At 37.6% G+C, this 12,366-nt stretch overlaps 1 protein-coding gene across 2 annotated transcripts in view; it reads left to right on the top strand.

Annotated features, from left to right (window-relative positions):
- eml6 (EMAP like 6) overlaps positions 1–12,366 on the top strand; it is a 69,896-nt gene that overhangs the window by 46,664 nt on the left and 10,866 nt on the right. For both annotated transcript variants that reach the window (XM_037545040.1, XM_017721910.2), the window contains exons 18-30: positions 1,520–1,722; positions 2,512–2,623; positions 2,745–2,872; positions 4,565–4,706; positions 4,868–5,020; positions 6,149–6,280; positions 6,443–6,531; positions 6,635–6,802; positions 8,919–9,120; positions 10,171–10,297; positions 10,858–10,936; positions 11,383–11,512; positions 12,068–12,166. In XM_037545040.1, the coding sequence (XP_037400937.1) occupies positions 1,520–1,722; positions 2,512–2,623; positions 2,745–2,872; positions 4,565–4,706; positions 4,868–5,020; positions 6,149–6,280; positions 6,443–6,531; positions 6,635–6,802; positions 8,919–9,120; positions 10,171–10,297; positions 10,858–10,936; positions 11,383–11,512; positions 12,068–12,166 (1,764 nt within the window). The remainder of the gene's footprint in view (positions 1–1,519; positions 1,723–2,511; positions 2,624–2,744; positions 2,873–4,564; positions 4,707–4,867; positions 5,021–6,148; positions 6,281–6,442; positions 6,532–6,634; positions 6,803–8,918; positions 9,121–10,170; positions 10,298–10,857; positions 10,937–11,382; positions 11,513–12,067; positions 12,167–12,366) is intronic.

Below are 12,366 nucleotides of genomic sequence, written 5' to 3'. Positions count from 1 at the left end.
TTGGAAGCCTGTTTCTGCGAGCTAAAAAAGGTCCTAGTTCATTTTTTTCTCTTGTTTTTGGCAGCAGATTGTCAACTTCTAGCTTCTTTTAACCTGTTTTTCCAAATTACTTATTGCCTCAATATTTTGAATTAGTATTTACATCAACATACTATGTCTTGAGTAAAAGAATTCTACATACTAAGATTCTTGAGTAAAAGAGTCAGTATGATGTTAGTATAATCGATAATCATGATTTTTTAAAATAGAAAATTAGTGTTAATTATTTTCAGATATTGCATAGACCAAAATATTTCAACATAATGAGTCATTATTTAGACTTACTAAGCTAAAAAAAATTGAGGAAACAGGTCATTAAACAGAAAAGTCAAACTTTAGACATATAAACTAAAACTTCTGCCAGAAATATTGTGCTGGTCATACAGTGGGGTCCAAAAGTCTGAGACCACTGGTGAGAATGATTTTATTTATCATCCCTTTCTAATATAATGCAAAGTTTTTTATTACAAATGATATTATCAGCAAAACAACTTGAATGGAAAGTGGGATTCAGAAATTAGTATTTGGTACAGTATGCCCCCCCTTGCTTTAATGTCAGCATGCACTCAAGCTGGCAAGGACTCCATACATTTGTATTAATAATGTACCCTGATTAGTAGATTAAATCCACTGTAGAGTCATTTGAACACATGGATGGAATCTAATATAGTGCAGAATTTTGAATATTTTTTCTTTTGTCATTTTAAAATTGTCATAAGTTTGTTTCTAAAACTTTCTGTTGTTTATTTTTGGGTTTACTTGAAAAAAAAGATTTTAATGTGGTCTCAGACTTGTGGACTCCACTGTATGTGAAGTACAGAATTGCTCCTTTGCTTATTTGTATGAAAATTCTTAAATTAGCCACCCCCACCAGCGCAAACTGTCTGTAGACTGTCAGTAATTAATGCCTTTTTAAATAAACCAGCCCATACAGTTCCTCACAATAAAATTACTTTTTGGCAAACAAGTTGTCGCATAAACTGTCAAAATAAGATAAATCAACACAAAGTAAACATACACAAAAACACTACCAAAGTAACACACAAAGCCCAACCTAACTTCCTGAGAAGTGATATATAGTTGACCACAATGGCTACTTAAGCAACTCGATTAAACATGCAGATAAAACATCTTTTAATGGCTGGCAAGATGCCATAACATGATTTCATCAGCTTATAAAATGCAGTACATAAAACTTCATTGGCTTGCATGCTAAGAAGTTTGTGACAAGAGTTACTAAACAAAAAAAAGCTTTTCAGACTGAATTACATAATCTGCAATAGTAGTAATAATCTCTAATGGAGCAAAATTTGTTGTATTAATACTAAAGACATCCGGAATAATTTCCCTATGAACTGTAACTACATGCTCAGTAAAAGCCAAATGTTTTTCGGAGCAATGTTAATAAATAAATGGTTATGGATCTTGTTGATTTTTCTGAACATATCTACCTACTGACTATGATTACTTCCTAATCTAGGTGGAGGCTTGACATTTAAAAGGGGAATATTTGGCAACCTGGGCAAGCAGGAGACCATGATGTCAGCATGCTATGGACGCTCTGAGGATCTGGTGTTTTCTGGTGCCACAACAGGCGATGTTTACATATGGAAAGACACTTCACTAATAAAGACCATTAAAGCTCACGATGGCCCAGTGTTTGCCATGTGCTCACTGGACAAGGTCAGCCAACAGCATGACACATTTTTACAGGACCCATAACATGGAAAGAACATAATTTTGAAGTGTGTATTTGCTGTGCTGTGTGAAAATGGTTAATATTTCAAAATGTACTGTCCATGTATACAAAAGCCAAACTGCAAGAATAGACAGATGAACTATGAACATGTTTAAATATGATCATTCATTCAGCCTACAGTGGCCTTTCCTGGCCAGTCAGTGTCAAAGTGATAAGAAAAATGGATTCTTTAAAACGCCCGTATCCTACATTTTTCTTGTATTCTTTTTTCATTCCTGAATTCCATACATGTTATGTGGGTTAATGTACCAAAAACAGTAATAATTCATTTTTACACGTGCATCTCATCATCTTTTAAATATAAACAGGGTGTCTGGCAAATATAAATGACCTCTGCTGGTTTTGGCTGCCCCTTTCTGTGCGTTACTGAAAACACAGTTTGAGCTGAAATACTATTTCTGACTTCAGCTTGAACTAGCAGGGCTAAACTACTTTGGGCTGAATAGACGATGCATATAAATGGTTTAGTGACATCACAAAAACAGTGCATTCAAAATGTGCTGTCTTTGCGCCTTAGTTTCCCTATATGGACTGAATGACCTGGGGGAATGGGCTGTTTTTCAAGAGCATACTACATCACTGTTATTCAAAAAAGCAAAGGGAAATTCAGTTTTCTATGTACCCTTTATGTTTCTAAAAAGGACTCGACTGTCTAATGACATAGCCTGAACTGTGAGTCATATTTATGGTCATGTCTTTTGCCGTGTCTGTAGGGGTTTGTGACCGGAGGTAAGGATGGAATAGTGGAGCTGTGGGATGATATGTTTGAGAGGTGTTTGAAAACCTACGCCATCAAGAGGGCAGCGCTTTCCCCATCCTCTAAAGGTGTGATTTTCATCACTGGACTGTAACTAATGGCATTTGGTCCTCATACAGCAGTGCAGTACTGATGTAAGCTGGAGCAGCAGTGGTGTAAGGGTGTGTGTATGTCTTGCTGTGTGTGCAGGGCTGCTGCTGGAGGACAACCCCTCAATCCGAGCTATCACTCTGGGCCATGGACACATCCTGGTAGGCACCAAAAACGGAGAGATCCTGGAGATCGACAAGAGCGGCCCTATGACTCTACTGGTTCAGGTAGGAGAACTTGTTCTCCAGTCAAAACAGTCAGTAAGTACAACCTCAATTCCAAAAGAGTTGAGACAAATGTGTAAAATGTAAATAAATGTGAATAAAAACAGAATGCAATGATTTGCAAATCTAGTAGACCCATAATTTATTCAAAATAGAACATAGAACACGTTTTACCATTTCATGATAAACATCAGCTCATTTAAAACTTGATGGGAGTAACGCATCCAACCAAAAAAGTTGGGACGGGGCTGGAAAAGTAAGTGGTACTAATAAAAAACAGCTGGAGGAGCAATTTGCAACAAATTCACATGACGGAGTATAAAAAGAGCACTTTTGAGAGATAGTCTCTGAGAAGCAAAGATGGGCAGATGTTCACCAATCTGTGAAAAACTGTCTAAAAATTGTGGAACAATTTTAGAAAAATGTTCCTCAACGTAAAATTACAAAGACTTTAGATATCCCACCACCTACAGTACATAATATCATATAAAGGTTTAGAGAATCTGGAGAAATCCCTATGTGCAAATCTGATGGTCAATATTGGATGCTCCTGATCTTCGGACCCTCAGGAGGCACTGCATTGAAAACAGGCATGATTCTGTAATGGAAATCACTGCATGGGCTCAGGAACACTGACAGAAATCATTATCTGTGAATATAGTTCACTGTGCAGTCCACACATGCAAGTTAAAGCTGTATCATGCAAAGAAGAAACCATATGTCAGCACGATCCACAAAAGCTGCTTCTCTGGGCCAAAGATCTTTTAAAATGGACAGAGGCAAAATGGAAAACTGTTCTGTGGTCAGATGAATAAAATTTGAAATTCTTTTTGGAAACCATGGACTCAAGAGCAGTTAGAATCCTACATCAGACAAGAATGGGACAGCATTCCTCTCCCAAATCTCCAGCAGTTGGTCTCCTCACCTCCCAGACGTTTACAGACTGTTGTTAAAAGAAGAGGGGATGATACACAATGGTAGACACGGCCCTGTCCCAACTTTTCTGAGACGTGTTGTTGCCATCGAGTTCTAAATGAGTTAATGTTTTTAATGAAATGGTAAAATCTCTCAATTTCAACATCAGATATTTGTTCTATGTTCTATTGTGAATAAAATATGGGTCATAAAGTATGTGTAGCTATTAGGTGCCATGAAGCTGTTACTGAGAAAAGGAAAAATATGAAAAAAATTTAAAAATTAAATAAGGAAGTTATTGGTGTTCTCAGACCAATGGACTGAGCTCCCAATCATCTAAACCTCAACTTAATTAATGTGAGACTACTTGGAATTTGAGAAGCAGAAAATGCATCCAACTTCTAGACAAAATTTTGGAGATGTGGAAAAATACCCCTGTATATTTCCCTAAAAACTGTGGTCTTAAACAGTGTTATAAAGGGAAAGAGTGGACATATTTGGTATCATATTTAGTTTAGATTTCTGTGTAATTGTCTGTTAAATATATGCTTTCTGTTTTGTCCTGACTCAAAAAAAGAAACATATACTTAATGGCTTTGACTGGAAATTAAATAAAATAAGGGTGGTCTCTGACTTTTGCACAATACTGTATATATACAGAGGAGAGGAGAGACTAATAGAGATCTTATTGGATTGTGCAAATTGTGATTTTGCAGTCTTCACACACCAACTATCCAAGATAATGGTGAATGAAATGGATGTGCATGTGTATATACGTAGGGCCATATGGAGGGTGAGGTTTGGGGTCTTGCTGCTCATCCTTTGCTGCCTATATGTGCCACTGTGAGTGACGACAAAACGCTCCGCATCTGGGAGCTATCCGCCAATCATCGGATGGTGGCCGTCCGCAAACTTAAGAAAGGTGTGCTGATCTACTTTGTGTTAATACCATGTATATGTACCTGTTAAACTACATATATTATTATTTACATTGTTTTCGATGTATTTCAGTGTTTTCCACTGTTCTTAAGCTTCACAAAGAACTGTTTATGTGTGTTTGTGTGTTCATATGTTGATGTTCAGGCGGTAGATGCTGTGCCTTCTCCCCGGATGGGAAAGCCTTAGCGGTGGGTTTGAACGACGGCAGCTTTCTGGTGGTGAATGCTGACACTCTGGAAGATATGGTGACCTTCCACCACAGAAAGGAGATCATCTCTGACCTTAAGTTCTCTCAAGGTAGCATAAGTGGATATGCAAGGATTTGGGAAGAGTGGGCAAGAACAGGGAAATCGCTGAACCAAATTATGGATGAGTCTACCAGCCATTTCAGCATTAATACACTGTGATTATTTGTAAATCTAGGCTAAAATAAGTAAGACTTAAAGAATAATTCCACTGATTTTTCAAAATATGTGAAGTAATTCAGAGTGGATTGATGTGTAATGCTCTATTCAAGAGAACGTCATAGAATCAGAGTTGTCCACAGTGGTGATGAGAGGAACCAAACCTCTGAAGAGTTTAATGTCTCTAAAAGTTCCCTCACAGAAGGTTATTACATTAAATTATTATAAATACATTGCCTGATGCCCGAAACATTGTTTTATTAAAGTTTTGAGAAGGTTTTGGACAAAATTATATTTTTCAAAAAATACATATGGCAGAGGGGTAAACGCAGGGTGTTGTCAGGCAAAATAGTCCCCAAAGGAAACATATTATTTTAGGATCTGCCACCACTTAACCATTATCAACTTCATAAAAAATCAAAGGGTTCACTGATTTTATTGGATAGTAAATGAAAGGCTGTATTGGTGTTGTAGACATTGTGACCCCTGGTTTATATCACTACCACTGTAAAGAAATCAGTAGGTCTGTAAGTTTCTCTATCAAACCACATATCAAACCACTCTGACTGACTTTATTTACATCTCAACGATTGAATTATGCAGAAATGTTTAAACTGAATGGAACTCTCCTTTAAGACATTCTTGGAAAAACATAAGAAATAAATAAAAGAACTATAATTAAATTTCTGACAATAATGTAATAAAGCAATGAAAGGTGAAATCAGTCGAGGGACAACTACAATATAAAAATTGTGTTCATTAATAAATAAATTTGGAACATTAATTGGTAGATTGTTCCATAATTTTTTGGCTGGATCAAAAATACTTTCTTGCCTGTCTCTCTTCTTATGTTGCAACCTCTATATTTGTGACCTGAAAACTTTCATATTTCAAAGCAAATGATAACTATTATAATTCTTCACCCATGTTCACTTCTTAGTACTGATAAGCATTCATAGAGACTCATTATAACATACTGAAACCATGCTTTGACATTCAGTATTTAATCTTTTTCATCTAGATGCTGGAAAGTACCTAGCAGTGGCCTCCCATGATTCATTTGTGGACATCTACAATGTACTGACCAGTAAAAGAGTGGGTATCTGTAAAGGAGCGACCAGCTACATCACCCACATCGACTGGGACACCCGCGGTAAGAGTTATATAGACTCTTACAATACTAACAATGCTAAATAAATCATTAGAGTAGATTAGTCTAATCAGTGAGTGACTGAATTAATTAATCACTTAATCAGTGGCCCTGAGCAGTTATAAAGCAGTGCTATATCAAAAGCCATTTCACACTGTGATGCAGGTAAACTGCTGCAAGTAAACACTGGTGCCAAAGAGCATTTATTCTTTGAAGCTCCCCGTGGACGGAGGCAGAACATCTCCACCGCTGAGGTAAAGGAGACACAGAGCAGAAATGTATAAAGACATGCAGTATTTCAATGGGGAAGTCAGACGGACTTCAGTGTAGCACCTGTATGTGTGTGTTTGTGTGTAGTTTGAGAAGGTGGAGTGGGCTACGTGGACATCTGTCCTGGGTCCTACCTGTGAGGGAATCTGGCCTACGCTTAGTTTCGTCAATGCCTCTTCACTTACCAAAGACAGAAAGCTGCTGGCTACTGGGGATGACTTTGGCTTCATCAAACTCTTCAGCTTTCCCTCGAAGGTAATGTACAAGACAATGTTGTACTGAGCCAGGCATCGGCAAATGTTAGGAAAAGCCATTTTGTCCTTTAAACAAAAATCATACAACCTTTGGAGCCGCAACATTTGTCCATTTTACCATCTTGGCTGTAAATATGTCTCAGTATGTGACAACGTTCTATGAAAACACAGACTTACTTTGCTTTAAGCTTTAGTTAAGCTTTGGTTATAGCTGCTTTTCTCTCATCTCTGGCAGGAAACTTTTCCACTAAAGTTGAATAGTTTCTTGTAAAATGTCTCTCAGTGCTTGATTTTTTTATTAGACTAAAGTCAGCCTTAACAGCTTTTTGTTGGAATTTTCCCTCTCCACCTTAAATGGTGCCTCAGCCACCAGAATGTAACTGCTGCACTATTTAAGGTGGAACAGGAGAATTCGAAGGAGAAGCTTCATCTTCAGGAAAGCAATTGGACTGCTTAGAAATGCCAATAAGTCTATTTGTTTCCAAATTATTGATGTTCATCTTAAATCTTTTTCTTTGCCGTTTCTTGTTGCTATGGTGACCTGCAGTCTTCGCACCAACTTAAAGGTTGGTAAATTACCAGATATAGGCTACATGAACCCCAACGTTTACGATAATTCAGTGTTGAAACAGTGTTAGAATGATGAGCATTGGTTTATTTCACTGCAAAGGAAGATTATTTTATTTTTACCTAAAAATCTAATTCTGTTGTGGAGCTAAAACAGGGCAGTAAAAAGCCTGACAATACCTGATGAAAGTTGGAAGGGTCCGCATGGCTAAAATGACATTACAAACCCAAAACCCCTGTGCGAAAGCTAGAGGATAGGAGAGCATCGTTTTGCCTCTGATGCATGTGATTATAAAACACGCCTGCGTCGTGATGTATGTGCACCCCTTCCGTCAACATTCATGCGACTGCAGCCCATGGCGGAGCTGCAGGATGCCGTATTAAGTGTCTTGTGACAGCTTTAGGTACAAGTGGGACACGTTCTGCCTGCATGTTATGTATGAAACTAGTGCTGGAGTGTTTATACTTGTAGTTATGATTCTCAGGTTTTAGTTCACATTAAAGCATTCACACTAACCTGTTCAACACTGAACCAAAAGACGAGTAAAAGGTCACAAGTGAATGGGCAGATTTTGTGGCACACAGTAACAGTGATAATGTCCTTACTTAGTCATGCTATACTCTGTTCTGTCTGGACTCATCGGTATTATTTATGTGTTATCTGTCTTGTGATATTAGAGCAATAAGCCACAAGACTCTCTGCGTTACTGTGCGTGACACAAAGCAGGGTGAAATCCCTTTGACAGGCCCTAGTGGCTTACTGCTTTTACAAAATGGAGAAACCTCAGCCCATTAATACATAATATCATTTTGTGTGCAGTCAAATGTGTATATCTAGTATTTTAGACTTTAAATGTGCCTCAGCCTCGTTTTAAAGCTCAAACTAATTATTCTATAATTACCGATTCAGAGCTTGCGATGAGGTGATGCACATGCACGTATCAAAGCAGCATCAGAAACTTGCCTTCTGTATGAACAAAAGAAGTTTGGTCTGATTTTTTTTGCCTTCTGTTTTCTTTATGCAATGTTGATAATGACAAAACAGCACTAAATCTGCAAAAAGTTTTCTTTGAGGGCTACTTTGCCATGCCACACCCTATACGTACCTCTCCACCATGATTAGACCAAAACTTTAATCCCAAAACTGGCAGCGTAAAAAAAAAGGCAGTGTATTTGTAAACATTTAATATATATACCTTAAATATAATATAAATATAAATAACAGTAAGTTTTCCTAGAAGGGAGCATATCACATCAAACAACTCTGAATCACTTAATGATTTACTTATGTAGAAATTTTGAAAAATCTGTGGAATTTCCCTTTAAGTATGTCTTGTGAATGGTCTATATTTAAGCAAAGAGGGGAAAATGTGAAAGTTCAGTTTTTGTCAAACCATCACTTTAAACCCTATTGCAAATTAACTAATGATACAGAGTCCAAATGTATGCATGCTCTCTGGAGCGGCTGGTGGATCAGCTAAAACTGCAGCAGTGCATCGTGAGTTGGGACAATTCCAGTGAACAGTAAATGCCATATTTGCTCCCTGCAGGGTCAGTTTGCCAAGTTTAAGAAGTACGTGGGCCACAGTGCCAATGTGACGAATGTGCGATGGTCCAATGACGACGCCATGCTGCTGTCGGTGGGTGGGGCAGACATGGCGCTGATGATCTGGGCGAGGGAGGGGCTTGGACCACGCGAGAGTAAAGCCGTTGACAGCGAGGAGTCGGATGATGATGCAGAGGAAGATGGAGGTGTGTGTGTGTCTGTGTGGTGTGGTCCTGTGCATTTTTATACTTTTATATAAAAAGATATAAGATAATATGAAACAATAACACATTCCAATAATAAGACAAAGCATTAATAAAACTGATAAATATGAATTAAATAAGTGAAAGAGCACTTACAGGGAATTTTCTCCCTTTTTTTATAGGATTTTGATGTAGTATGTAGACACTGTTTAAACTTCCATAACATACCATTCACTCCTCAGGCCATACAGTCCATATATAGAAATTATACTGCAAAATTCATTCACAATTCATTTTGAATTCAACGTTTTTGTGATGTCATGAAAACCAATGCATTAACATAGATCAACCTATTTAGGCCTACAGCAGTTTAGCTCCACCAATTCACTCTGAAGATGCATAAAGTGTGTTAGCCTGACCTACCATTTGAATAAGACACAAGACAAGGTGGCCAATATGCACAGATATCATTTACATAGATCAGTCTTAAAGGCACAGCAACTCAAACAAGCTTTTTATTCTTAAGTGATAAAGAGAAGCTGCAAAATGGTCATGCAAAAGAAATTATGACTGTTTTTACTACATATGCCTGCACAAATGCCATAAGTGGACCTCAGTGGGGAAAAAATGAGACACACCAATATGTAGGATGGCCCCTTCAAGGTATATGAATTCATGAATATGCGTCTTCCATAAAAGCCAGGCCAAGATGTTACCATTTTTAGCCTAGATTTAAAAGGTATTACAGTTTATTTATTTATTAATTATATTTATTATCCAATATTTACAAAATTTATTATCATCATTCTCAGTCCCTGATCTCTATATTGGCTCGGCTACATTGTAAATGAGGGTCTCCCTCAGTGAACTCGCAGTTTAAATGAAGGTTGATTGATTGATCTGAACTTCAGGCATTAATTAGTGGCTTGATCCATAATTTCAGGGCTTTCCATGCAAATTATTTTTCTACTGCTGTGTGAGTGAAATGGAGTCAGAAATTATGTGGCAAAGATTACACATTTTACAGAGAGACTGATTTTTGTTTCTGTGTAGGGTACGACAGTGATGTGGCCAGAGAGAAGAACATGGATTATACAACTAAAATCTACGCTGTCAGCATCAGAGAGATGAGTGGAGTTAAGCCACATCAACAGCAGAAGGAAATTCTTGTGGATGAGAGGTATTGATTTGAGATAAATCACTGCTACTTTACACACTCAGCTCTGTAACAGGTTTATACTGGAAAGCAGAGCTTAAAATATTTGACTAACCTGCTCAAGCCGGTTTAGTCGGAGTTTGAATGTCATTTCACAAATACACTCACTGAGCACTTTGAAATGGACACTTATCTTGTATCTGCAATCATTGTCCATTTACCATACAGGCCCGTGTTAGGTTCAAATTTTACATTACATTCTTAAAGCTGACCTCCCACCTTTACTTATTTTTACCCTGTGTTCCCCCTGCTTTAGATTTTCTCCTTACTTTGCTCTTCCTACCTACTTTCTTTACTCTCAAGCAATTTTTAATATGACACACTGGATCTCATGTATGTTCATGCTTATGGAAAAATGGAGTTGGTTATTCTCAGTTCAGGTTCAGACTTTGAACTTGTGTCGTGCTATGGGTCAGATCGGACTCTTGGTTTGTATTCGGGAACAGACCACAGGTTCAGGCATAATTGAAGGTCTCTCTCTCTCTCTCTCTCTCTCTCTCTCTCTCTCTGCTTGTGTCCTGTAGGCCTCCGGTAAGCAGAGCAGCTCCATTGCCAGAGAAACTGTTAAAGAATAACATCACCAAGAAGAAGAAAATAGTGGAGGTTTGTGGAATTTTGTTGTTACTAATAGTATAGCAATACACTGAATTTATGCACTTTCCCCAAATGACTGGCTACATTTGTGGTAAGGAGAAAATAGTGACAACAGTTTTTTTCTAATTTTTTGAAAACCTTTTGCCATAATTCAATCATTGAAATAAAAACAAAGTCATTCAGAGTGTTTTGCTGTAAAATGGTGTATTGTAGAGAAACTCACCAACTCAGATATCTTTGTAATGGTGGTGATAGAAAGCAGGAATCACAAGTCTGCCTTTGTAAATTTCCCTAGAATGAAGCATTTCATGTCAAACCAATCTGAATGATTTTGTGTACATCTTAACTATTTAATTATGCAGGAATTTAGAAAAAATAAATGGAATTCCCCTGCATACTCTTAACTGGAGAAGTGTATTAAGTATGCAACAATGTGTGTTTTCCTGTCTGTCTAGGAGCTGGCACTGGACCATGTTTTTGGATACAGAGGCTTCGACTGCCGTAACAATCTACACTACCTCAATGACGGAGCTGACATCATCTTCCACACAGCAGCTGCGGCTGTGATTCAGAACCTGTCTGCTGGTACACATACGCTTTTCCATATAGAACTGACTTCAGCTCATCTGCCACTGAAGCTGTTTTCTCAGTTCCAACACAAAACTGAGATCCTGAGACACACTTCTGAGATCGATGAGCTCTGACTAGTGTAATGATGAGTTATGCACTAAAGCTATAATGCTAAAATAGCTAACCACCAATTAGTATTGTGCTAACAGAATCTGAAACTGTGGTAACTTTGATAAACCATGCTGACCCCTTGAGGATTTACAGTGAAATGCAGTCCTCTGTTCAGTGAAATCAATCAGCTTTGATAATGAAATTATTTTATCTCCATAATGGTAAATTAAAAATGTTATGTACTTTAATGTACATTAATATAACAAGATTTTATTCTAAGTACCATTTTCTGTTGCTCTCAGAAACAAATATAGTTGTAATATGATCAGACAGCAATGAATCAGTTATGATTACTGACAATTATAATGACTGATGAAAAGAGTAAAATGAAGTGATGATTCCAGTAATAACCTACATAATACAGTCATACTAATCCCTGTTCTTCCTGTGCTCCCACAGGCACGCAGAGCTTTTACCTTGAGCACACAGACGATATCCTCTGCCTCACTGTCAATCAGCACCCCAAATATCAAAACATCATTGCCACAGGCCAAATAGGTAGGCTGCAATTTACATGTGGACAACATGAGAGAAGCACAGTATGAATACAACTCACCCTGCGGCATTTAACATAGAAAGACAGTCACCGTCATGATCATTCGCTTTAGTTCACTTGTACACATTTTTGCTTCCTTTCAGTTTACACAGCTTTGTGTTCATTATGACAATTTGCTCATAAGTTTGTTGATTTTTTTAAA

The sequence above is a fragment of the Pygocentrus nattereri genome, chromosome 15, assembly GCF_015220715.1.
Source record: "Pygocentrus nattereri isolate fPygNat1 chromosome 15, fPygNat1.pri, whole genome shotgun sequence".
NCBI lineage: Eukaryota > Metazoa > Chordata > Actinopteri > Characiformes > Serrasalmidae > Pygocentrus > Pygocentrus nattereri.
This window is presented reverse-complemented; position numbering and strand designations above follow the sequence as displayed.